The sequence below is a fragment of the Heterodontus francisci genome, chromosome 11 (genome assembly GCF_036365525.1).
Source record: "Heterodontus francisci isolate sHetFra1 chromosome 11, sHetFra1.hap1, whole genome shotgun sequence".
NCBI lineage: Eukaryota > Metazoa > Chordata > Chondrichthyes > Heterodontiformes > Heterodontidae > Heterodontus > Heterodontus francisci.
The window spans coordinates 23,589,887-23,612,660 of NC_090381.1; the positions used below are offsets into that span (position 1 = coordinate 23,589,887).

At 46.1% G+C, this 22,774-nt stretch overlaps 2 protein-coding genes across 3 annotated transcripts in view; both read left to right on the forward strand.

Moving 5' to 3' along the window:
- rnf168 (ring finger protein 168) overlaps positions 1 to 13,282 on the forward strand; it is a 43,279-nt gene extending 29,997 nt beyond the window's left edge. Inside the window, exons 5-6 of the mRNA XM_068041829.1 lie at positions 9,482 to 9,554; positions 11,432 to 13,282. Of these exons, the coding sequence (XP_067897930.1) occupies positions 9,482 to 9,554; positions 11,432 to 12,592 (1,234 nt within the window). The 3' untranslated portion in view covers positions 12,593 to 13,282. The remainder of the gene's footprint in view (positions 1 to 9,481; positions 9,555 to 11,431) is intronic.
- Positions 13,283 to 17,866: 4,584 nt separating this feature from the next.
- ubxn7 (UBX domain protein 7) overlaps positions 17,867 to 22,774 on the forward strand; it is a 97,520-nt gene continuing 92,612 nt past the window's right edge. For both annotated transcript variants that reach the window (XR_010975935.1, XM_068041831.1), the window contains exon 1: positions 17,867 to 18,015. Coding sequence is in view for 1 of the 2 variants with exons in the window: in XM_068041831.1 (XP_067897932.1) it covers positions 17,937 to 18,015 (79 nt within the window). In the remaining variant the exon portion in view is untranslated. The remainder of the gene's footprint in view (positions 18,016 to 22,774) is intronic.

Consider the following 22,774-nt stretch of genomic DNA (forward strand, 5'->3'; position numbering starts at 1 on the left):
AGGATTAGTATAAATGGGTGGTTAATGGTCGGCACAGACTCGGTGGGCCGAAGGGCCTGTTTCAGTGCTGTATTTCTAAATCTAAAAAATCTAAAAAGTCTTACTGAAGTCCATGTAGACTGCATCAACTGCTTTACCCTCATAACATGATAGAATTTTTTATTAAGATGGAGTGAGAGAGTTGGTTCCGAGACTAGGGTCCTGAATCTAAATAAAGGAAACTATGAAGGTATGAGGCGCAAGTTGGCTATGATAGATTGGGGAACGTTACTTAAAGGGTTGACAGTGGATAGGCAATGGCTAGCATTTAAAGAGTGCATAGATGAATTACAACAATTGTTCATTCCTGTCTGGTGCAAAAATAAAACAGGAAGGGTGGCTCAACCGTGGCTTCCAAAGGAAATTAGGGATAGTAATCGATCCAAGGAGGAGAAATATAAAATGGCCAGAACAAGCAGCAAACCTGAGGATTGGGAGCGTTTAGAATTCAGCAAAGGAGAACAAAGGGGTTGATTAAGAAGGGGAAAATAGAGTATGAGAGTAAGCTTACAGAGAACATAAAAACTGACTGTCAATTACTTTGCAATGACCATCTCCAACAAGAGAGAATCTACCCATCTCCCCTTGACATTCAATGGCATTACCATCGCTGAATCCCCCACTATCAACATCCTAGGGGCTACCATTGACCAGAAACTGAACTGGAGTAGCCATATAAATACCATGGCTACAAGAGCAGGTCAGAGGCTAGGAATCTTGCGGTGAGTAACTCACCTCCTGACTCCCCAAAGCCTGTCCACCATCTACAAGGCACAAGTCAGGAGTGTGATGGAATACTCTCCACTTGCCTGAATGGGTGCAGCTCCAACAACACTCAAGAAGCTTGACACCATCCAGAACAAAGCAGTCTGCTTGATTGGCACACCTTGTACAAACATTCACTCCCTCCACCAGCGCACAGCGGCAGCAGTATGTACCATCTACAAGATGCACTGCAGCAACGCACCAAGGCTCCTTAGACAGCACCTTCCAAACCAGTGACCTCTACCACCTCGAAGGACAAGAGCAGCAGATGCATAGGAGCATCACCACCTGCAAGTTCCCGCCCAAGTCACACCATCCTGACTTGGGACTATATTGCTGTTCCTTCACTGTCGCTGGGTCAAAAGCCTGGAACTCCTTCCCTAACAGCACTGTGGGTGTACCTACCTCACATGGACTGTAGCGGTTCAAGAAGGCAGCTCACCACCACCTACTCAAGGGCAATTAGGGATGGGCAATAAATGCTGGCATAGCCAGTGACGCCCACATCCCATGAATGTATTAAAAAAAAAGCTTCTATAGATATGTTAGAAGTTAGAACATTACAGCGCAGTACAGGCCCTTCGGCCCTCGATGTTGCGCTGACCTGTGAAACCATCTGACCTACACTATTCCATTTTCATCCATATGTCTATCCAATGACCACTTAAATGCCCTTAAAGTTGGCGAGTCTACTACTGCTGCAGGCAGGGCGTTCCACGCCCCTGCTACTCTCTGAGTAAAGAAACTACCTCTGACATCTGTCCTATATCTATCACCTCTCAACTTAAAGCTATGTCCCCTCGTGTTTGCCATCACCATCCGAGGAAAAAGACTCTCACTATCCACCCTATCTAACCCTCTGATTATCTTATATGTCTCTATTAAGTCACCTCTCCTCCTCCTTCTCTCCAACAAAAACAACCTCAAGTCCCTCAGCCTTTCCTCGTAAGACCTTCCCTCCAGACCAGGCAACATCCTAGTAAATCTCCTCTGCACCCTTTCCAAAGCTTCCACATCCTTCCTATAATGCGGTGACCAGAACTGCACGCAATACTCCAGGTGCGGTCTCATCAGAGTTTTGTACAGCTGCAGCATGACCTCGTGGCTTCGAAACTCGATCCCCCTACTAATAAAAGCTAACACACCATGTGCCTTCTTAACAGCCCTATTAACCTGGGTAGCAACCTTCAGGGATTTATGTACCTGGACACCAAGATCTCTCTGTTCATCTACACTACCAAGAATCTTCCCATTAGCCCAGTACTCTGCATTCCTGTTACTCCTTCCAAAGTGAATCACCTCACACTTTTCCGCATCAAACTCCATTTGCCATCTCTCAGCCCAGCTCTGCAGCCTATCTATGTCCCTCTGTACCCTACAACATCCTTTGGCACGATCCACAACTCCACCGACCTTCGTGTCATCCGCAAATTTACTAACTCACCCTTCTACACCCTCATCTAGGTCATTTATAAAAATGACAAACAGCAGTGACCCCAAAACAGATCCTTGCGGTACACCACTAGTAACTAAACTCCAGGATGAACATTTGCCATCAACCACCACCCTCTGTCTTCTTTCAGCTAGCCAATTTCTGATCCAAAGCTCTAAATCACCTTTAACCCCATACTTCTGTATTTTCTGCAATAGCCTACCGTGGGGAACCTTATCAAACGCCTTACTGAAATCCATATACACCACATCCACTGCTTTACCCTCATCCACCTGTTTGGTCACCTTCTCGAAAAACTCAATAAGGTTTGTGAGGCACGACCTACCCTTCACAAAACCGTGCTGACTATCGCTAATGAACTTATTCTTTTCCAGATGATTATAAATCCTGTCTCTTATAACCTTTTCCAACATTTTACCCACAACCGAAGTAAGGCTCACAGGTCTATAATTACCAGGGCTGTCTCTACTCCCCTTCTTGAACAAGGGGACAACATTTGCTATCCTCCAGTCTTCCGGCACTATTCCTGTCGACAATGACGACATAAAGATCAAGGACAAAGGCTCTGCAATCTCATCCCTAGCTTCCCAGAGAATCCTAGGATAAATCCCATCTGGCCCAGGGGACTTATCTATTTTCACACTTTCCAAAATTGCTAACACCTCCTCCTTGTGAACCTCAGTCCCATCTAGCCTAGTAGCCTGAATCTCAGTATTCTCCTCGACAACATTTTCTTTCTCTATTGTAAATACTGACGCAAAATATTCATTTAACGCTTCCCCTATCTCCTCTGATTCCACACACAACTTCCCACTACTATCCTTGATTGGCCCTAATCTAACTCTAGTCATCCTTTTATTCCTGATATACCTATAGAAAGCCTTAGGGTTTTCCTTGATCCTATCCGCCAATGACTTCTCGTGTCCTCTCCTTGCTCTTCTTAGCCCTCCCTTTAGATCCTTCCTGGCTAGCTTGTAACTCTCAAGCGCCCTAACTGAGCCTTCACGTCTCATCCTAACATAAGCCGCCTTCTTCCTCTTGACAAGCGCTTCAACTTCTTTAGTAAACCACGGCTCCCTCGCTCGACAACTTCCTCCCTGCCTCACAGGTGCATACTTATCAAGGACACGCAGTAGCTGCTCCTTGAATAAGCTCCACATTTCGATTGTTCCCATCCCCTGCAGTTTCCTTCCCCATCCTACGCATCCTAAATCTTGCCTAATCGCATCATAATTTCCTTTCCCCCAGCTATAATTCTTGCCCTGCGGTATATACCTGTCCCTGCCCATCGCTAAGGTAAACCTAACCGAATTGTGATCACTATCACCAAAGTGCTCACCTACATCTAAATCTAACACCTGGCCGGGTTCATTACCCAGTACCAAATCCAATGTGGCATCGCCCCTGGTTGGCCTGTCTACATACTGTGTCAGAAAACCCTCCTGCACACACTGGACAAAAACTGACCCATCTAAAGTACTCGAACTATAGTATTTCCAGTCAATATTTGGAAAGTTAAAGTCCCCCATAACAACTACCCTGTTACTCTCGCCCCTGTCGAGAATCATCTTCGCTATCCTTTCCTCTACATCTCATATCTCTACATATGTGAAGAGAAAAAGATTGGTGAAGACAAATGTGGGTCCCTTACAGTCAGAAACAGGGGAATTTATAATGGGGAACAAAGAAATGGCAGACAAATTAAATACATACTTTGGTTCTGTCTTCACAAATGACACAAATTACCTCCCAGAAATGTTGGGGAACATAGGGTCTAGTGAGATTGGGGAACGATATGAAATCAGTATTAGTAGGGAAATAGTGTTGGGGAAATTGATGTGATTGAAGGCCGATAAATCCCCCGGATCTGATGATCTACGTCCCAGAGTACTTGAGGAAGTGGCCCTAGAAATAGTAGATGCATTGCTGGTCATTTTTCAAAATTATATAGACTCTGGAATGGTTCCAACAGATTGGAGGGTAGCTAATGTAACCCCACTATTCAAAAAAGGAGGTAGAGAGAAAATAGGGAATTATAGACTGGTTAGCCTGACATCAGTAGTGGGGAAAATGCTAGTCATGACCGGATCAGACAAAGTCAACATGGATTTATGAAAGGGAAATCCTGCTTGACAAATCTACCGGGATTTTTCGAGGATGTAAGTAGTAGACTAGATAAGGGAGAACCAATGGATGTGGTGTATTTGGACTTTCAGAAGGCTTTCAATAAGGTCCCACATAAGAGATTAGCGTGCAAAATTAAAGTGCATGGGATTCGGGGTAAAGTACTGACATGGATAGAGAATTGGTTGGCAGACAGGAAATAAAGAGTAGGAAGAAGCGGGTCTTTTTCCGAGTGGCAGGCAGTGACTAGTGGGGTCCCACAGCTCGGACCCCAGCTATTCACAATATAAATGATATAGATGAGGGAATTAAATGTAATGTATCCACGTTTGCCGATGACACAAAGCTGGGTGGGAGTGTGAGCTGTGAGGAGGACGCAGAGAAGCACCAGTGTGATTTGGACAGGTTGAGTGAGTGGCTAAATACATGGCAGAGGCAGTATAATGTGGATAAATGTGAGGTTATCTACTTTGGTGGCAAAAATAGAAAGGCAGATTATTATTTGAAAGGCGATAGATTGGGAAAGGGGGAGGTGCAGCGAGACCTGGTTGTCCTTGTGCACCAGTCACTGAAAGTAAGCATGCAGGTGCAGCAGGCAGTTAAGAAGACAAGTAGTATGTTGGCCTTTATAGTGAGAGGATTCGAGTACAGGAGCAGGGATGTCTTGCTGCAATTATACAAGGCCTTGGTGAGACCACATCTGGAGTATTGTGTGCAGTTTTGTTCTCCTTATGAGGAAGGATGTTCTTGTTATGGAGGGAATGTGGCGAAGGTTCACCAGACTGATTCATGAGATGGCAGGACTGATGTATGAAGAAAGATTGGGTCGATTAGGCTTGTATTCACTAGAGTTTAGAAGAATGAGAGGGGATGTCATAGAAACCTACAAAATTCTAACAGGACTGGACAGAGTAGATGCAGGAAGGATGTTCCCGATGGCGGGGGAGTCCCGGGCCAGGGGTCACTGTCTAAGGATAAGGGGTAAGCAATTTAGGACTGAGATGAGGAGGGATTTCTTCACCCAGAGAGTGGTGAACCTGTGGAATTCTCCAGCATAGAAAGCAGTTGAGGCCAAATCATTAAATATATTCAAGAAAGAGTTAGATATCGTTCTTGGGGCTAAAGGGATCAAGGGATACGGGGAGAAAGCGGGAACAGGGTACTGAGTTTGGATGATCAGCCATGATCGTATTGAATGGCGGTGCAGGCTCGAAGGGCCAAGTGGCCTGTTCCTGCTTTTTTTTTCTATGTTTCTATGTACACACTAGTTGCCACCTCGAAAAATTCAGTCAAACTTGTTAGACATGATCTCCCCTGACAAAGCCATGCTGACTATCCTTGATTAATCCCTGCCTCTCCCAAGTGAAGATTAATCCTGTCCCTCAGAATTCTTTCCAATATTTTCCCTACCACTGATGTTAGACTCACTGGCCTGTAATTACATGGTTTATCCCTACTACCCATCTTGAATAGTAGTACCACATTCACTGTCCTCCAGTCCTCTGGCACCTCTCCTTTAGCCAGAGAGGATTTGACAGTTTGTCTCCCAGTCCCTGCAATCTGCTCCCTTGCCTCACATAGCAGCCTGGGATACATCTCATCTGGGCCTGGGGATTTATCCACGTTTAAGCCCACTAAAACCGCTAACACCTCCTCCCTTTCAATGCTAATTTGTTCAAGTATATCACAATCCCCCTCCCTGATCTCTAGACCTACATCGTCGTCCTCTATAGTGAACACAAATGAAAAGTAATCATTCAAAATGGTGGTGGAGGTCATGGGTTTGGAAGATGCTGTCAAGTTGCTGCAGTGCATCATGTGGATAGCACACTGCTGCCACTGTGTACCAGTGGCGGAGGGAGTGAATGTTTAAGGTGGTGGATGGAGTACTGATGAAACGGGCTGCTTTGTCCTTGATGGTGTCAAGCTTCTTGAGTGTTGTTAGAGCTGCACTCGTCCAGACAAGTGGGGAGTATTCCATCACACTCTTGACTTGTGCCTTATAGGTGGTGGACAGGCTTTGGGGAGTCAGGGTGAGTTGCATGCTGCAGAATTCCTGACCTTTGACCTGCTGTTGTAGCCACAGTATTTATATGGCTAGTCCAGTAAAGTTTCTGGTCAATGGGAACACCCAGGATGTTGTTGGTGGGGCATTCAGTGATGGTAATGTCGTTGGATGTCAGGGGGCGATGGTTAGATTCTGTCTTGTTAGAGATGGTCAGTACCTGCCATTTGGTGTGGCGTGAATGTTTCTTGCTATTTATCAGTCCAAGCCTCGATGTTGTCCAGGTCTTGCTGCATGTGGACACAGACTGCTTCAGTATCTGAGTCATCGGGAATGGTGCTGAACATTGTGCAATCATCAGCAAACATCCCCACTTCTGACCTTATGGAGGGAAGGTCATTGACCTTAAAGCTTTAAATTGACCTTAAAGCAGCTACAGATGGTTGGGCCTAGGACACTGCTATGAAGAACTCCAGCTATAATGTCCTGGGGTTGAGATTGGCGTCACAAGCATCTTCCCTGGTGCTAGGTATGACTCCAACCAGTGGAGAGTTTTCCCCTGATCCCATTGATTTCAGTTTTGCCAGGGCTCCTTGATGTTACACTTGGTCAAAATGTTGCCTTGATGTGAAGGGCTGTCTGTCTCACTTCACGTTCAGGAATTAAGCTCTTGTGTCCATGTTTGGACTAACACTGTAATCAAGTCTGGAGCCGAGTGGCCGTGGCAGAACCCAAACTGAGCATTGGTGAGCAGCTCGTTCCTGAATAAGTGCTGCTCGATGGCACTGTCGATGACACTGCCATCACTTTGATGATTGAGAGTTGACTGATTAGGCAGTAATTGGCTGGATTGGACTTTTGTGGACAGGACACACCTGGGTAATTTTTCACTGATAGATGCCAGTGTGGGGTTTGGAAAAAGAAGCTATTGCTGGAGATGCTGTGGCCATATTAGATAAGAGTGGAACCATGTAAGGGTAGTCCCACTGAGTTGGACAACAGAGGAGAAGCATTGGAAGATGATGTTGACTGTCATAGGCTGCAGATGTTGAGAAGGACAAGCTAACAGTCACGGAGGATGTTACTTGGATGGGGTGTCATTGGCAAAGTCAGTATTTATTTTGTATCCCAGGTTGCTGTTGAGCAGATGATGGTGCACCTCACTCCTTTTGGTCACCTGCCCTAATATCTCCTTATGTGGCTTAGTGTATAATATTGTTTTCTCCTGTGAAGCGCCTTGCAATGTTTTACTATGTTAAAAGTGCTATATAAATACGAGTTGGGCATTTACCACTCTTTTTGTCCCATCATTGACGGTCATGCTGTCTCAACACTTCGTTCTGGAATCCTCCCAAACCCCTCTGCCCCATCCATCTCTTCCTTTAAGACCCTCCTTAAAAACAACCTCTTTCACTAAGCTTTTACTTGCCCCTTCTAACATCTCCTTTGGCTTGCCATTGATTTTTGTGTGATTATATATGTGTAATGCCTTGCTTGTTTATCTACATTAAAGGTGCTATATAAATGCAAGATCATATGATACAGTACAGGAGGTGGCCATTTAGCCCATCCTGCCTGTGCAGCTCATTGGTAGCACTATCCATTTAGTTCTACACCCCTGCTCTTTCCCCATAGCCCTGTAATGTATTTCCTTTTAATCATTTATCCTATTCCTTTTGAAAGATACTATTGAATCTGCTTCTGTCACCCTTTCAGGCAGTACATTCCAGATCATCATAACGGCTACATTTAAAAAGAAAAAAGGTTGCATATGTTGCTTCTGGTTCTTTTGTCAATCACCTTGAATCTGTGTTCTCTTGATGCTGACCCTTGTGTCACTGGAAACAGCTACTCCTTATTTATACTCAACCATTCATGACTTTGAACACCTATCAAATTTCCTCTTGACCTCCTCAGTTCTAAGGAGAACAACCCAAGCTTCTCCACTCACTCTCCAATTTTTGTGTCAGCTATGGCTCAGTTGGCAGCAATGAGGGAGTGCTGCACTGTCGAAAGTGTCATCTTTCAGATGAGACATTAAACCTGTCTGCCCTCTCAGGTGGATGTAAAAGATCCCATGACAGTATTTTGAAGAAGAGCAGGGGATTATCCTTGTGTCTTGGCCAATGTTTGTTCCTCAATCAACATCATAAAAATAGATAATCTGGTCATTATCACATTTCTGTTTGTGGGAGCTTGCTGTTGTCAAATTGGCTGTAACATTTCCTATATTACAACAGTGATTAGACTTCAAATAGTACTTAATTGGTGGTAAAGTGCTTTGGGACATCTGGTGTTTGCGAAAGGCATTATATAAATGCAAGTCTCTTTTTCTCTCTGCACATAACTGGTCCCCTATTCCTGGTACAAAAGCAATATACTGCAGATGCTGGGAATCTAAAATAAAAGCAGAAAATGCTGGAAATATTCAGGTCAGGCAGCATCTGTGGAGAGAGAAACAGAGTTAACGTTTCAGGTCAATGACCTTGAATATGATGAAAGGCCCCCGACCTGAAAAGTAAACTGTTTTTCTCTCTCCATAGATGCTGTCTGACCTGCGTATTTCCAGCTTTTTCTGTTTTTATCCCTTATCTCTGGTACATTCTAGGAAATCTTTTCTGGGCCCCCTCAAAGGCTTTGACATTCTTCCTAAATTATGGTGCCCAGAATTGAACGCAGTACTCCAGCTGAGACACAACCAGTGTTCTATAAAGATTCAACATCACTTCCTTGTTATACTAAGCATCCCATACTTTTTTTTTAAAGCAGTCTTTGAAACGTGTCCTGCCACTTTCAAAGATTTCTGTACCTGTATCTCTGGATCTCCCTGTTCTTGCACCCCCTTTAAAGGTGTTGTAATAAGATTCTTGTATAGAATGAAGTTGGTTATGTCTCAAGTTTTCTGTTGTATGAGACACCACAATTTATTTATTTCAAGAGATTTTGCTTTGGTGACAGTACCTTCAGTTATATGGAGTGTTTACACTGTCATTAATTTTGCTATAAGTTTGCATTGCTGCCATTCCTGAAATAGTAATCTTACAGTACCAGCTTCAGTTATTAGAAATTTTATTTCATTTTAACTTTCTCTTTAGGTACTTATCTCCCACTTCACAAAAGTATCAAATAGCTGAAACCTGCAGATGGAGAAGTGATGCCTCTGCTACAGTAAGTATTTTTGAGAAAAATTAGTTTAACATTTTATATTGCATGCAAAAGCTACAATACTTTTTAATTTAAAGGAAGAGGCAAACTCCCAAGTTAAATATGGATCCTAAAATTGCAGTAGTTTCCTACTGTTACAAATTCCAGTTTGCCAGTAACCTTGTTGAGTTTATTGGAGTCAGGTCCAAGCCCCTCACTATTATGAGTTGGCTTGAACTGCCCTATATCTACTTGTATGGTGGTAGGACCCTGGAGTTTTAACAATGAAAATTCCCTTGTGTTCAGAACCAGATCTCTGACCTTTTGAATATATATTCCTTCCATCTCTATAAAGGCAGACCACGTTAACACTACCAGGCGATTTTTGATTCAACCTAGAAGCTGCTTTATTCCAAAGTCAACTGTACAGAACAATAGATAGGATCAGAATAGCTTTGTTCAAGTGGTACAAATTGTAGTCACAATATGACAAAGAAAAAAAAATCTGTGATGCTGTTCCCACTTTTGTGGATTGGGTTACTTAAACGGAATATCTCTGTATTTGGTCCTACCATCCGGGAGCAGAACCACTCTCTAGCATTTTACTACCTATGGAGCTCACTTTCCAAAAACTGGCCAGCCCTTCCTAGACTTTGTGTTCTGTTTTATTTCTGACTTTTGTAAGAAAGAGATCAAAATCCTCCAGACACAGTGGGTACAAACTGTATACCCCTTATGAAAAAATGCCACCAAATTGTTTGATGTCTCGGACAAACAACTTCTATTTGGCATATTAACGACCTTTTTAGTCTGATTTTACGTTGTTTCTCAGGAGAACCCCATGCTGTGACAAATTCCTTTTAAAGGAATGTTTAACTTCAAGTGTTTTAAAATACCTCATATCTGGATCTTTTCTGTGGAAAATTGTCAAAAATAATATAAAAAGACCATATAAATGGATGTGAAGAGTTATCTGGTTTTCCAGTGGATTGCCACCAAAGTTATAACAGATCACCTTTATTAGGAAAGTGTCTTGGAGTAAATGGAGATGATGCTGAAGCATTTCTGAAAATGCCAGTAGAACCTCAAAGCAAATCTAAGTATAACTTCTAATTTGGCATAGCTGGGCAGCTGCCGACTCGAGGATGGCAGAGTTGCTTTCACAGAAGAGAATGTTTCACACCCGAGTTCAAATCAATAATAAGGGAGAAAAGGTGTGGGTGCAGCCAATGGCAGCCCTCTTTTCTGAGTCCTTGAGAAAGTGCCAAACAAAGAGCCTTCAGCTCCTGTTTAACTCTACAATTACAATTTGGTGTCCATATTTACACAGCAGACCCCAGTGAAACTGCCCCAGATTGACAAATAAAAGTGATCCACCAGGGAACAATCAACATGGGTATTGTAACAGTACCTCGAGTGCCTTCAACTCCATGTCTCAGTGACAACATAATAACACTACTATAATAAAAGCAAAATACTGCGGATGCTGGAAATCTGAAATGAAAACAAGAAATGCTGGAATCACTCAGCAGGTCTGGCAGCATCTGTGGAAAGAGAAGCAGAGTTAACGTTTCGGGTCAGTGACCCTTCATCGGATGAAGGGTCGCTGACCCGAAACGTTAACTCTGCTTCTCTTTCCACAGATGCTGCCAGACCTGCTGAGTGATTCCAGCATTTCTTGTTTTTATAATAACACTACTGTTTCTTTTGAAAGCATTACTTTTTTTTGGTTCATTATAAACTTCAGATTAGTTGTAAAAACAAAACTAATGAGAAAATTAATTTGAGAAGCACAAGATGTTTTGTGTACAATTGCATAAAAATGATAAAATATTGTATTGTACTCTAAAGACATTTCTATAATCGGCAAGCTTTTGAAGTTTTGATCTGTTTTTATTCAGGAGAGCAAATCTACTGATGCTGATGATATAATTTCAAACACTGACTCGTTTGCAAGTATTTGTCCTTTTCATTGTGAAGAGGAACAGGAGCCAGTCTGCAGTTCAGCCCACTCAGAGTTAGTCCAATGTATTGAAGGAACTCCTACTGCAGCCAGCACAGATCATCAGCAAATGGGCGAGTATACTGGTGAGCACGGCCCAGGGGACAATGAAAATGAGATGGCAGGAATTTGCAGCAGTGTATGGAAGGGCAAAGAGAGGTGCAAGGAAGATGTACCACTTGCTGAATTGAAGATAAATTCCATTAACAGTAATGAAGATGATCTGTTAGATTCTGCAGTTGTGCCAATTTTGGGTGATAAACTTGATTATGCGCACACTAGTGCAAGCCATTGTGATTTAAATAGTATAGTGTGTGCAACAGTGCACTGTGATGAGGACATTGCATTAAAGCAAAAGCCAAGCCAAGATCAAGGCACAAAACACCAGGTTGTGAACCAAACTCCCATTAAATTGAAAAAACTTGTGAAAAGAAAAACATGGAATTCCTCTGAAGTAGAGGGAGAAACCTGCTCTACTTTTAAAAAGAGAAAAGTCTGTCCGAATGTCTATAATGAGCCCAGTGAAAGCATTCAACCTTCCCATAGAATCTTTCAAGAAGATCAACTCTCAGACTGGGAGAAAAAACAATCTGAAAGACTCAGGATGGAAGAGCAGGACAGACTATTAGCATTACGCATACAAAAGAAACTTGACAGGGAGATGCTGATTGTTAACAGAAAAAGAGGATCACCTGACGAATATCTCCTTCGGACCAACAAATTACCTGCCACAAATTGTGAGAAAAGGTTGTTTGCTAAAAACCAAAAACAGTCGGCAACACAAAAGGGCAGTCAAACTTCTGGAAAGTTGCAGAGATCACAGTCCAGGTGCTCAGCACTAGGTAAGAAGCAAACAGGTTCTTCACCTGCTACAAGCAGACGGAAGAACAGAAACTGGCAGCACCCAGCAAGCCAAGTTAAAAGTCACAGGACCCTCTGTCAGGGGCCACTTAATTGCATGGATGCCAACTCTGCAGCATTGATTCCTGTCAATGAACTGAGAAACAGTAAAAAACAACAAACTATAGTTGAAATGTTCCAGAAACATAGTACTAACTAACAGGATTGTGCCAAAATTCAGCCACTATTTGGATTGCCAGTAGTTCATTAGTTTGTTGCCTGTGGCTCTCATACTTCTGTCAAGTTTAGAATTCTTCTCACACCTCAGTTGTTCTTTGCCAGGTTTTCCTGTTTGTCTAAATTCAGTTAATCGACATTCTGAAGCTTTTCTGTAGACTATATCCAGAGCTTCAAATCCCCATTAAATTTATTGGAACAGTCTTTTTTTTTTTAAGAACATTACAAAAGTGGTACAATTGAGATTTGTGTTTGACAAAAGCTACAGTATAAATATGAACATCAGAAATTTATCATTTACATTTGGGATTCTAAATTCCTTTAAAACCTAATGTCATGGCACTGTAGTAGCGCGAGAAAAACTTGCTGTAATAGCTGAATGGTTTACCTATGCCTGGGCTTCATTGCAGTTTAATGTATTTGTGATTTGGTTCATGTAATAAATTGGATTCTCAACTTTTAGTATAATCAAATATTGTTTCATCACTGAACCTAAACACCATAGTTCAGTATTCTGTTTAGTACTTTATATTTGTATTATATGTCATTGTTTAAAAGAAGCTGATATTTAATTGTTTGTGTCCGTCTGTACCACTGTTTTTATGTGGATGGGCTCGATGCTAGTAAAAATGTGCTTGAAATGTTTGTTTTTTGAATGCTTCAAAGTAGTTTAAATAATAAAAAGAAAAAGACACTCTGGAAATCATAAATACAGACAGAACTGCTAGAATTACATTATACAACAGCTTCAGTGAAGAGGATAGATTAACAGTTCTGGTGTAGATCTGGAGCTGAATTTTATCAGCGGCGGCAACACGCTGTGCAGTCAGCAGAGAATTCCGACAGAGAAGTGCTGCTGCATAGCCTCCATGATATTATGCGCTGGGGCTCATTTAAATAGAGGGGGTGGAGCGGCTGCCCACAATGACTTGAGGGGGTGGCCACTGCCTCTCCAGCAATGGCGTCTGGCGCCGGCACCATTTTTAAAGGGCTTCAAGCCCTACGTGAGAGATTTGAATCTTTAAAGGGAAATTACCTTTTTAAATTTTTTAAATAGAAATCAAAAGCAGGAGGCCCTTCCCCACCTTCCCCCCCCCCCCCCCGCCCAATGTTTGTTTTATATGCCAATCTTAGACATTAATTTTGTTCCCACCCTGAACCCCACAACGTTGTCACTTTTGCCCTTCAGCTCCTTTCCACCATCCTCACAGCCAATAAAAAAACATTTTCCCTGATTTTAACCAACCCCCCCACCACCACCAGTTTCTTGCCTCAGAACTCAATATGGGGTTCCAAAGGCGCGCGAGTTGCGATCGGTGGCTGTAAAATCTGCATGGGACGGCCACCGGCAGCAGTTAATGAAGGCCCTGCTGCTTGGCAGCGGGGGTGCCGCACTGGGTCCTTGCTGCTGTCTCTAATATCCGGCAGGGCCTTCTCTGCGTCATGGTAAAATCCAGCCCCCTGTGTCTGAACCAGAAGATTGTTCAGTTCTACTGCCAGCAGAGAGGAAGGAGGAAGAACAACAATACCCAAACAGATTAGATTTTTTTTTTTGAACCTGAGAAGGTTGAAAATTGGAATGGATGAGTTGCAGAACTCAAATCAGAAGCTTGTGAATGCAAATGCCACTCTAGAGTTTTGGACATACAATTGAGGCTGTTTACGGTTCGGTACTGAGTATGTGTTGCATTCTGAAATGCTATCTTTTGGCTGAGACATTATAACTAAGGCTTTGTCTATGTGCTCAAGTGGACAGGATCCATGAGGTGTGGATGGTTGGAGTGAAATGATGATGGTGGGCTCTTGGTCAACTGGCAGTAGGAGAAAGAATATGGAGGGCACTGGTGTTTTATTTATTTATTTAGAGATACAGCACTGAAACAGATCCTTCGGCCCACGGTGTCTGTGCTGACCATCAACCACCCATTTATACTAATCCTACAATAATCCCATATTCCTACCACATCTCCACAATTCCCCTACCTATACTAGGGGCAATTTATAATGGCCAATTTACCTATCAACCTGCAAGTCTTTGGCTGTGGGAGGAAACCCACGCAGTCACAGGGAGAACTTGCAAACTCTGCACAGACAGTACCCAGAATTGAACCTGGGTTGCTGGAGCTGTGAGGCTGCGCTGCTAACCACTATGTTTGTGACCAAGGTGGCCGAAAAAGGGTGCCCAGGCTGGGGAATTGGGAACATTTAAATTGTCTGTTGTGGGGGAATCGGTCATTTAACAGGGCAAGGGGATTTCCTGTCTTTAATTCAAAAAGCTGGTTATAAAAATGCAGCAGGAATGTGCTTTTGACATGGGATGGTATGTGTACTCTAAAGAGTTGTCAGATGAATGCCCTATTTTTAAAACTAGAACTATATTAGATTTCCCATGTCATGAGCAAGCCTTTTAGGTAATTCCACCAACTCTCTTTCAAAACCCGGCTCCCAATGAAAGCTGAGAAGCAGTTTTTAAATATACCTTTCATACGATCGTAAGATAATTATATCGGACAATTTGGCTTTATTAGTTCATACATCCAGAAGAAAATCCAGCAGTACCCCTGTTGTAGTATCCAATTGTTTAAGTGCACCTTGGAGGTTTAATTCCCCCACTCCTGAGAATCCATTCCATATATTGATCACTCACTTCGTAGGGAAGAACTTCCAGATATCATGCCTAAAGTTATTTTACTAGATTGAACCTGTCACCTTGTCTGACTTCCATAATTTAATATAAATGTTCCAGATTTGCTTTTACTATTTTGTGTACCTCTGTCACCTTGCAGCTGACTCCAGGCTGAAACATCTGAGTCTCTCCCTCTTGCCTCCTATCTTAGACCCATGATATCAGGGACCAGCCTTGTGGCTGTCTGGAAGCAGTGCACAGAACTGGGTGTGGTCTGATCAGAGAACTGTACAGTTTCATCATGACTTTCATGAATTATATTGAACTGTTTTTGCTATGTATTTCAACATTTAATTAGCTGTGTTGATTGTTGCTGTGCACTGGTTGGACATAATTATCATTGAGTTGACTGAGACTCCTAGTCTTTTTCCACTTTAGCTAGAGCTATTTTGACACCATGTGTTTCACACAGAGAGGACACTGTTTATGAAAAGTTAAGATTGGGGGTCAGGCCCTACAGGAATAGATTGACCATTGGGCAGCAAAATGGCAAATGGAGCATTGTTGGACATGCAAAGATTTGGGCTGGACCAGACACAGTCAGAATGGAAGCAAGGCCAGGCTAGTGGAGTGGACAATAATTATTAGAGCCAGGATGGAGCTAATGGATGGGCTGTTGGACAGAATGCATTGGGGGCCTCTGGTTCATTGCAGATATAAAAAAAACTATGGCTAGAGCCCTCGCTGACAAAATGGGTTAAATTAATGAAATTTTAAATTTAGCAATTTAAAAATTTAAGTCTTAATACAGGAGCAGATGGAGCCTTAGGCATTAGCAGTCTTTATTTTTATTTATTTAGAGATACATCACTGAAACAGGCCCTTTGGCCCACCGAGTCTGTGCCGACCATCAACCACCCATTTATACTAATCCTACATTAATCCCATATTCCTACCACATCCCCACCTTCCCTCAATTCCCCTACCACCTACCTCTGCTAGGGGCAATTTATAATGGCCAATTTACCTATCAACCTGCAAATCTTTGGCTGTGGGAGGAAACCACAGCACCCGGTTCAAACCCACGCAGTTGTAGGGAGAACTTGCAAACTCCGCACAGGCAGTACCCAGAATTGAACCCGGGTCGCTGGAGCGGTGAGGCTGCGATGATAACCACTGTTTATTGTATTGGCCGCTTATAATGCGGTCTCCTACATTGGGGAGACCAAACGCAAATTGCATGACCGCTTTGCGGAATGCCTCTGTTCAGTCCACAAACATAACCCCAAGCTTCTGGATGCTTGCCATTTTAATTTCCCACCATGCTCTCATGCCCATATTTTTGACCTTGGCCTGCTGCAGTGTTCCAGGGAAGCTCAACACAAGCTCGAGGAACAGCACTTCATCTTCCAATTAGGCATTTCTGGACTCAGCATTGAGTTCAACAATTTCAGACCATGATCCCCAATTTGATCGTATTTTTTAACCATGTGTCAGTCTTAAACTTGTTCATATTTTTGCTTTCGGATAGAGCTGTTCATTATTCTAAAAGTTGTGTTTTTTTCCCAGTTCTAATGAAAGGTTATCAACCTGAAATATTAATTCTGTTTATCTCACCACAGATGCTGCCAGACCTGTCAACTATTTCCAGCACGTTTTTATTTCAGATATCCAGCTTGCACAGTATTTTGCTTTTATTGCATTACGTGGAGGCGCATTCCCTTAGACTTCCCCAGAAAATAAATCGCCCTTTTTAATCCTCTTCAGAAATATCTAAAGTCATCGCTGCAAAAATGTGCTTTTAAGCACTTTAGTATTTCCTTACAACTACGAATTTATGTGCCACTGCACGCTCGGGGGAACTGCTTATTTCCACGTCATAATCTAGCCAAGGCTACTGAGTTTCACAAAAAAAAACACTTTGCCGAACGTGATCGCCAAAACACTAAAGTGGTGGCCCTGGTCATAACCCTTTTTGATAGTCAAAGTTTACTAAATTTCTGAGTTGGCATCTCTGGATTCCAGTAGGAGACTGAATTTCTACAGGTGTGAACTACTTGTTTCAGCGACACTGAAGAACACCAGAATGGGATTGGACCAAAATGTAATTGGAGTTGACTGAAATAAATATGCTTTTCAAACTCATTTTTCGCCCTTCTCCAACAGCCCTCAATATTGAGACGAATTGTTAAAAATCCGAACATAGTTGCTTCAGAAATTTAGACCTAAATATTTAATGGGAATATACTGCCTTAGATAATAGGTTGGGTTCTGACCCGTTGGTCAAATTCCAACGCTTTATATGTTGCAAATGAAGCGCGCTGATTGGCTGCTAATGGAACAGGAATTCTGTATTGCTCTAAAAAGTTACGCAAAAGGATCTTACATGGTAACGTCATCGCCAACACCACGCCAAAAATCACGGTACCAATAGTCATTGCTGATTTGCAAACAATGAGAGAGCGCTCCTTTAAATGGACGTTCATGCCTTGAACAAATATGTCGTTGGACATCAAATCAGCACATATTGCCAGTGCGCAGGCGCGGCACTGTGACTCCCGAGGAGCACTGCGGCCGGCTGTCTGGCGGGTGCCGCTCGCTGGCGACCAATCGGATGCGAGCGGCTGATGTCAGGGCAGGAGCCGAGGTGAGAGGTTGTGTTTGTTGGAGGGAGTGCGCCTGCGTGGGCCCTCTCTGTAAGATGGCGGCGGTTGGTGATGGAGCGGGGTCGACCGGGTCGGCGCTGCAGGGGTTAATTCGGCAGTTTACAGCCATTACAGGTAAACATCTGAAGGAGCGGCCGGGATGGGGAGCCCGGGCCCGCTCTGGGAGTGATTCATCGAGTCCGGAGATGTGGGTCTGGGAGACTGGGCCAGAGAGCAGGCGGGGCGAGGGCACTGCCAGAGGGACGGGGGCAGCAAGAGCCGCGGCTGCACACGGGCCGCAAAAGCTGAGCAGCGGGGCCGGGGGTGGGGGGGATTCGGAAACGGTATGTCCACACTAGCCTTGTGTGGGGTTTATGACCCCGCCTCCCTGTCAGCCTCCCCTTGCGGATTGGTCCAGCTCCCCCACGCCTCCCAGCCAATGTGGGGTGAGTTGGTCTGCCACCCTAGTGTGGGGTTAGTTCACCATCCCCCATCTCGGTGTGGGGTCAGATTGCCCCACCCCGCTACCTCCGGTGTGAGGTCAGATTGCCCCTCTCCCCCTCCGGTGTGGGGTCAGATTGCCCCTCTCCCCCTCCGGTGTGGGGTCAGATTGCCCCCCTCCCCCTCCGGTGTGGGGTCAGATTGCCCCCCTCCCCCTCCGGTGTGGGGTCAGATTGCCCCCCTCCCCCTCCGGTGTGGGGTCAGATTGCCCCCCTCCCCCTCCGGTGTGGGGTCAGATTGCCCCCCTCCCCCTCCGGTGTGGGGTCAGATTGCCCCCCTCCCCCTCCGGTGTGGGGTCAGATTGCCCCCCTCCCCCTCCGGTGTGGGGTCAGATTGCCCCCCTCCCCCTCCGGTGTGGGGTCAGATTGCCCCCCTCCCCCTCCGGTGTGGGGTCAGATTGCCCCCCTCCCCCTCCGGTGTGGGGTCAGATTGCCCCCCTCCCCCTCCGGTGTGGGGTCAGATTGCCCCCCTCCCCCTCCGGTGTGGGGTCAGATTGCCCCCCTCCCCCTCCGGTGTGGGGTCAGATTGCCCCTCTCCCCCTCCGGTGTGGGGTCAGATTGCCCCTCTCCCCCTCCGGTGTGGGGTCAGATTGCCCCTCTCCCCCTCCGGTGTGGGGTCAGATTGCCCCTCTCCCCCTCCGGTGTGGGGTCAGATTGCCCCTCTCCCCCTCCGGTGTGGGGTCAGATTGCCCCCCCTCCCCCCTCCGGTGTGGGGTCAGATTGCCCCCCCTCCCCCCTCCGGTGTGGGGTCAGATTGCCCCCCCTCCCCCCTCCGGTGTGGGGTCAGATTGCCCCCCCTCCCCCCTCCGGTGTGGGGTCAGATTGCCCCCCCCCCCCCTCCGGTGTGGGGTCAGATTGCCCCCCCCCCCCCCCTCCGGTGTGGGGTCAGATTGCCCCCCCCCCCCCTCCGGTGTGGGGTCAGATTGCCCCCCCCCCCCCTCCGGTGTGGGGTCAGATTGCCCCCCCCCCCCCCTCCGGTGTGGGGTCAGATTGCCCCCCCCCCCCCCTCCGGTGTGGGGTCAGATTGCCCCCCCCCCCCCCTCCGGTGTGGGGTCAGATTGCCCCCCCCCCCCTCCGGTGTGGGGTCAGATTGCCCCCCCCCCCTCCGGTGTGGGGTCAGATTGCCCCCCCCCCCTCCGGTGTGGGGTCAGATTGTCCCCCCCCCCCCCCCCTCCGGTGTGGGGTCAGATTCCCCCCCCCCCCCTCCGGTGTGGGGTCAGATTGTCCCCCCCCCCCCCCCCTCCGGTGTGGAGTCAGATTGTCCCCCCCCCCCCCCCTCCGGTGTGGAGTCAGATTGTCCCCCCCCTCCCCCTCCGGTGTGGAGTCAGATTGTCCCCCCCCTCCCCCTCCGGTGTGGGGTCAGATTGCCCCCCCTCCCCCTCCGGTGTGGGGTCAGATTGCCTCCCCTCCTCCGGTGTGGGGTCAGATTTCCCCCTCCGGTGTGGGGTCAGATTGCCCCCCTCCCCCCCCAGTGTGGAGTCAGATTGCCACCCCCCCCCCCCCCCCCCCCACAGATGTGGGGTCAATCACCCCACCATCCCCTTCCATAATGGGGTCACATTACACCCCCCCCCCTTTCCCAGTGGGGTCACCTTCCTGCCCCCTTCCCCCTCTGGTGTGTGGTCAGTTTCCCCCTCCCTCTGTTGTGGAGCTGGATTCCCACACCCCTTCCTGTGTTGGATTCGATCAAACCCCTCCACTCCGGTGTGGGGGTAACAACTCCCCTCCCACTTTGGTGTGGGACATCACCCTCCCGGCCTGGCATGGGGATGGTCCCGCCACCCCCCCCCCCCCCTGGTCCGCCGTGGGCCGGTCCCACCCCCGCCCCCTTCCCAGCCTGTCATGGGTCGGTCCTGCCCTGGTGTGGGGTCAGTCCAGCACCCCCCACCCGGCCCAGTGTGGGGTCGGTCCCACCTCCCCTGCCCGGCCCGGGGCCTGTCCCGCCTCCTCCTCCCTGCCCGGTCTGGCCTGGGATTGTTCCCACACCAGGCCCAGACTGCTGCCAGTATACCCCCGACACATGTGCTGTCTCTACTCCTGGCAATCACCAACCTCCAGAAATTGCTTGAGTGTGACTTGAATTCAGCTGCTTGCCCCACACCCCTAACATCTCCTTCATTCTGGGGTTAGTGCAGTGGTGCAATGTCCTAGCTCAGATCCGCTCGCAACTGCCCAAGTGTATTGTTGGTGCAGCCTCCTGCATCATCGTTATCTAAAGCCTGTCAAATGCACATCTCTTTCCATTCCCTTTGGTGCAGCTGTCCTGCCACCTTCATAGGGAAATGAAGCACAGAAATAGACTAGCTGGTCCATCAGGCCTGCCCCATACTATGATGCTTGGCGCATTGTGACTGGACACTTGCCACCCTCCCGCAAACATGATGCAGAGGCAAAAATCCAATAGGAGAGAAAAAATTGAAAATTCCTCTCCAACCCCTCAGATGGATCCTTACCTGGCGTATGATGTGAACTTTGCCCCAGGCAAGAACCAGCCTAGCTTCTTCGCAATACCACGCAGAGAGTCCACTAACACTACACAAGCCAGCAATGCGTTCCAGAGACGCTCAATCTTTGGGTTTGACATTGTGTCTATTCCTAAATTTATGTAATTTGAACTTATCTCCCCTGGTCCTCCAACCTGCCAAACTGAAGTAATCTATCAGCAGGGACACTGTCTAACCCTTTCATTATTATATATACCTTTGTCAGATTGCCTGTAAGCCTTTGATGCTCTAAACAGACCCAACTCTTTTCTGCCTATCTGAGTAACCCCTTTCTCTCAGCTAGCAATAATTCTCAGTGCACTCAGAATCGCAATTGTTACAGCACAGAAGGAGGCCATTTGGCTCGTTATGTCTGCTGGTTCTCTGAAGGAACAGTTTACATAGTGCCACTCCTCTGCTTTCTCCCCGTAGCCCTGCTCATTCTTCCTTTTCAGATAACTATCTAATTCCCTTTTGAATGCCTCAATTGAGCCTACCTCCACCCCACACTCAGGCAGTCCAGATCCTAGCCACTCATTTATTTTCATTTCATTTAGAGATACAGCACTGAAACAGGCCCTTTGGGTCTGTGCTGACCATCAACCACCCATTTATACTAATCCTACATTGATACCATATTCCTACCACATCCCCACCTTCCCCTACCACCTACCTATACTAGGGGCAATTTATAATGGCCAATTTACCTATCAACCTGCAAGTCTTTGGCTGTGGGAGGAAACCGGAGCACCCGGTGAAAACCCACGCGGTCACAGGGAGAACTTGCAAACTCCGCACAGGCAGTACCCAGAATTGAACCCGGGTCGCTGGAGCTGTGAGGCTGCGGTGCTAACCGCTGTGCCACCCTCGCTGTGTGAAAAGGTTTTTTCTCATGCTGCCATTGCTTTTTTTGCCAATTATTTAAATCTGTGCCCTCTTATCCTCGATCCTTCCACCACTGGAACAGTTTGTCCCTATCTACTCTGTCTGGACCCTTCATGATTTTGAATCCTCTATCAAATCACCTCTCAACCTTTTCTCCAAGGACAACAGTCCCAACTTCTCCAATCTATATATGTATCTGAAGTTCCTCATCCCCAGAACCATTCTTGTGAATCTTTTCTGCAGTCTCTAATGCCTTCATGTTTTTCCTAAAATGTGGTGCCCAGAACTGTACACAATACTCCAGTTGAGGCCGAACCAGTGTTCTATACAAGTTTAACATAACTTCCTCGCTTTTGTATTCTCTGCTTCTATTAATAAAACCTAGGATACTGTATCCTTTATTAACCGATCTCTCAACCTGTCCTGCCTGCACCCAGGTCCCTCTGCTCCTGCACGCCCTTTAGAATTTTACCCTTTATATTGTCTGTCCATGTTTTTCCTACCAAAATGAATCACTTTACACTTTTCTGCATTAAATTTCATCTGCCATTTGTCTGCCCATTCCACCGACCAGTCTATGTCCTTTTTAAGTTCTACACTATCCTCACAGTTCACAATGCTTCCAAGTTTCATATCAAAAGCAAATTTTGGAATTGTGCCCTGTACACCACGGTCTCGGTCAGGGTTGTCCAACATACGGCCCGTGGGCCAGGATTGGGCCTGCTGAAGGTTCCTATTTGGCCCGTGGGTGTAAACTGTACTGGGTCCGTTCCTCATCCTCACCTGGGTCCATGACTGCAGGTGGGAAATTTCCCTTTGGGAGACTGGCTTTTAAAAAAGATTGCAAGTCAGTTTCACAGCTGACAGATCCTGACATCGGGAACCGCAGTTGCTGAACTTCGAACAGAATCTGAGTTTTTTAAAAGCCTGCCGGAAAACCCTGAATCTGTCTGAATTTCAGAAACTACTGTTCCTCCTGTCAGGATCTGTCAGCTGTGAAACTGATGAGATTTAGTAAAAACTGAA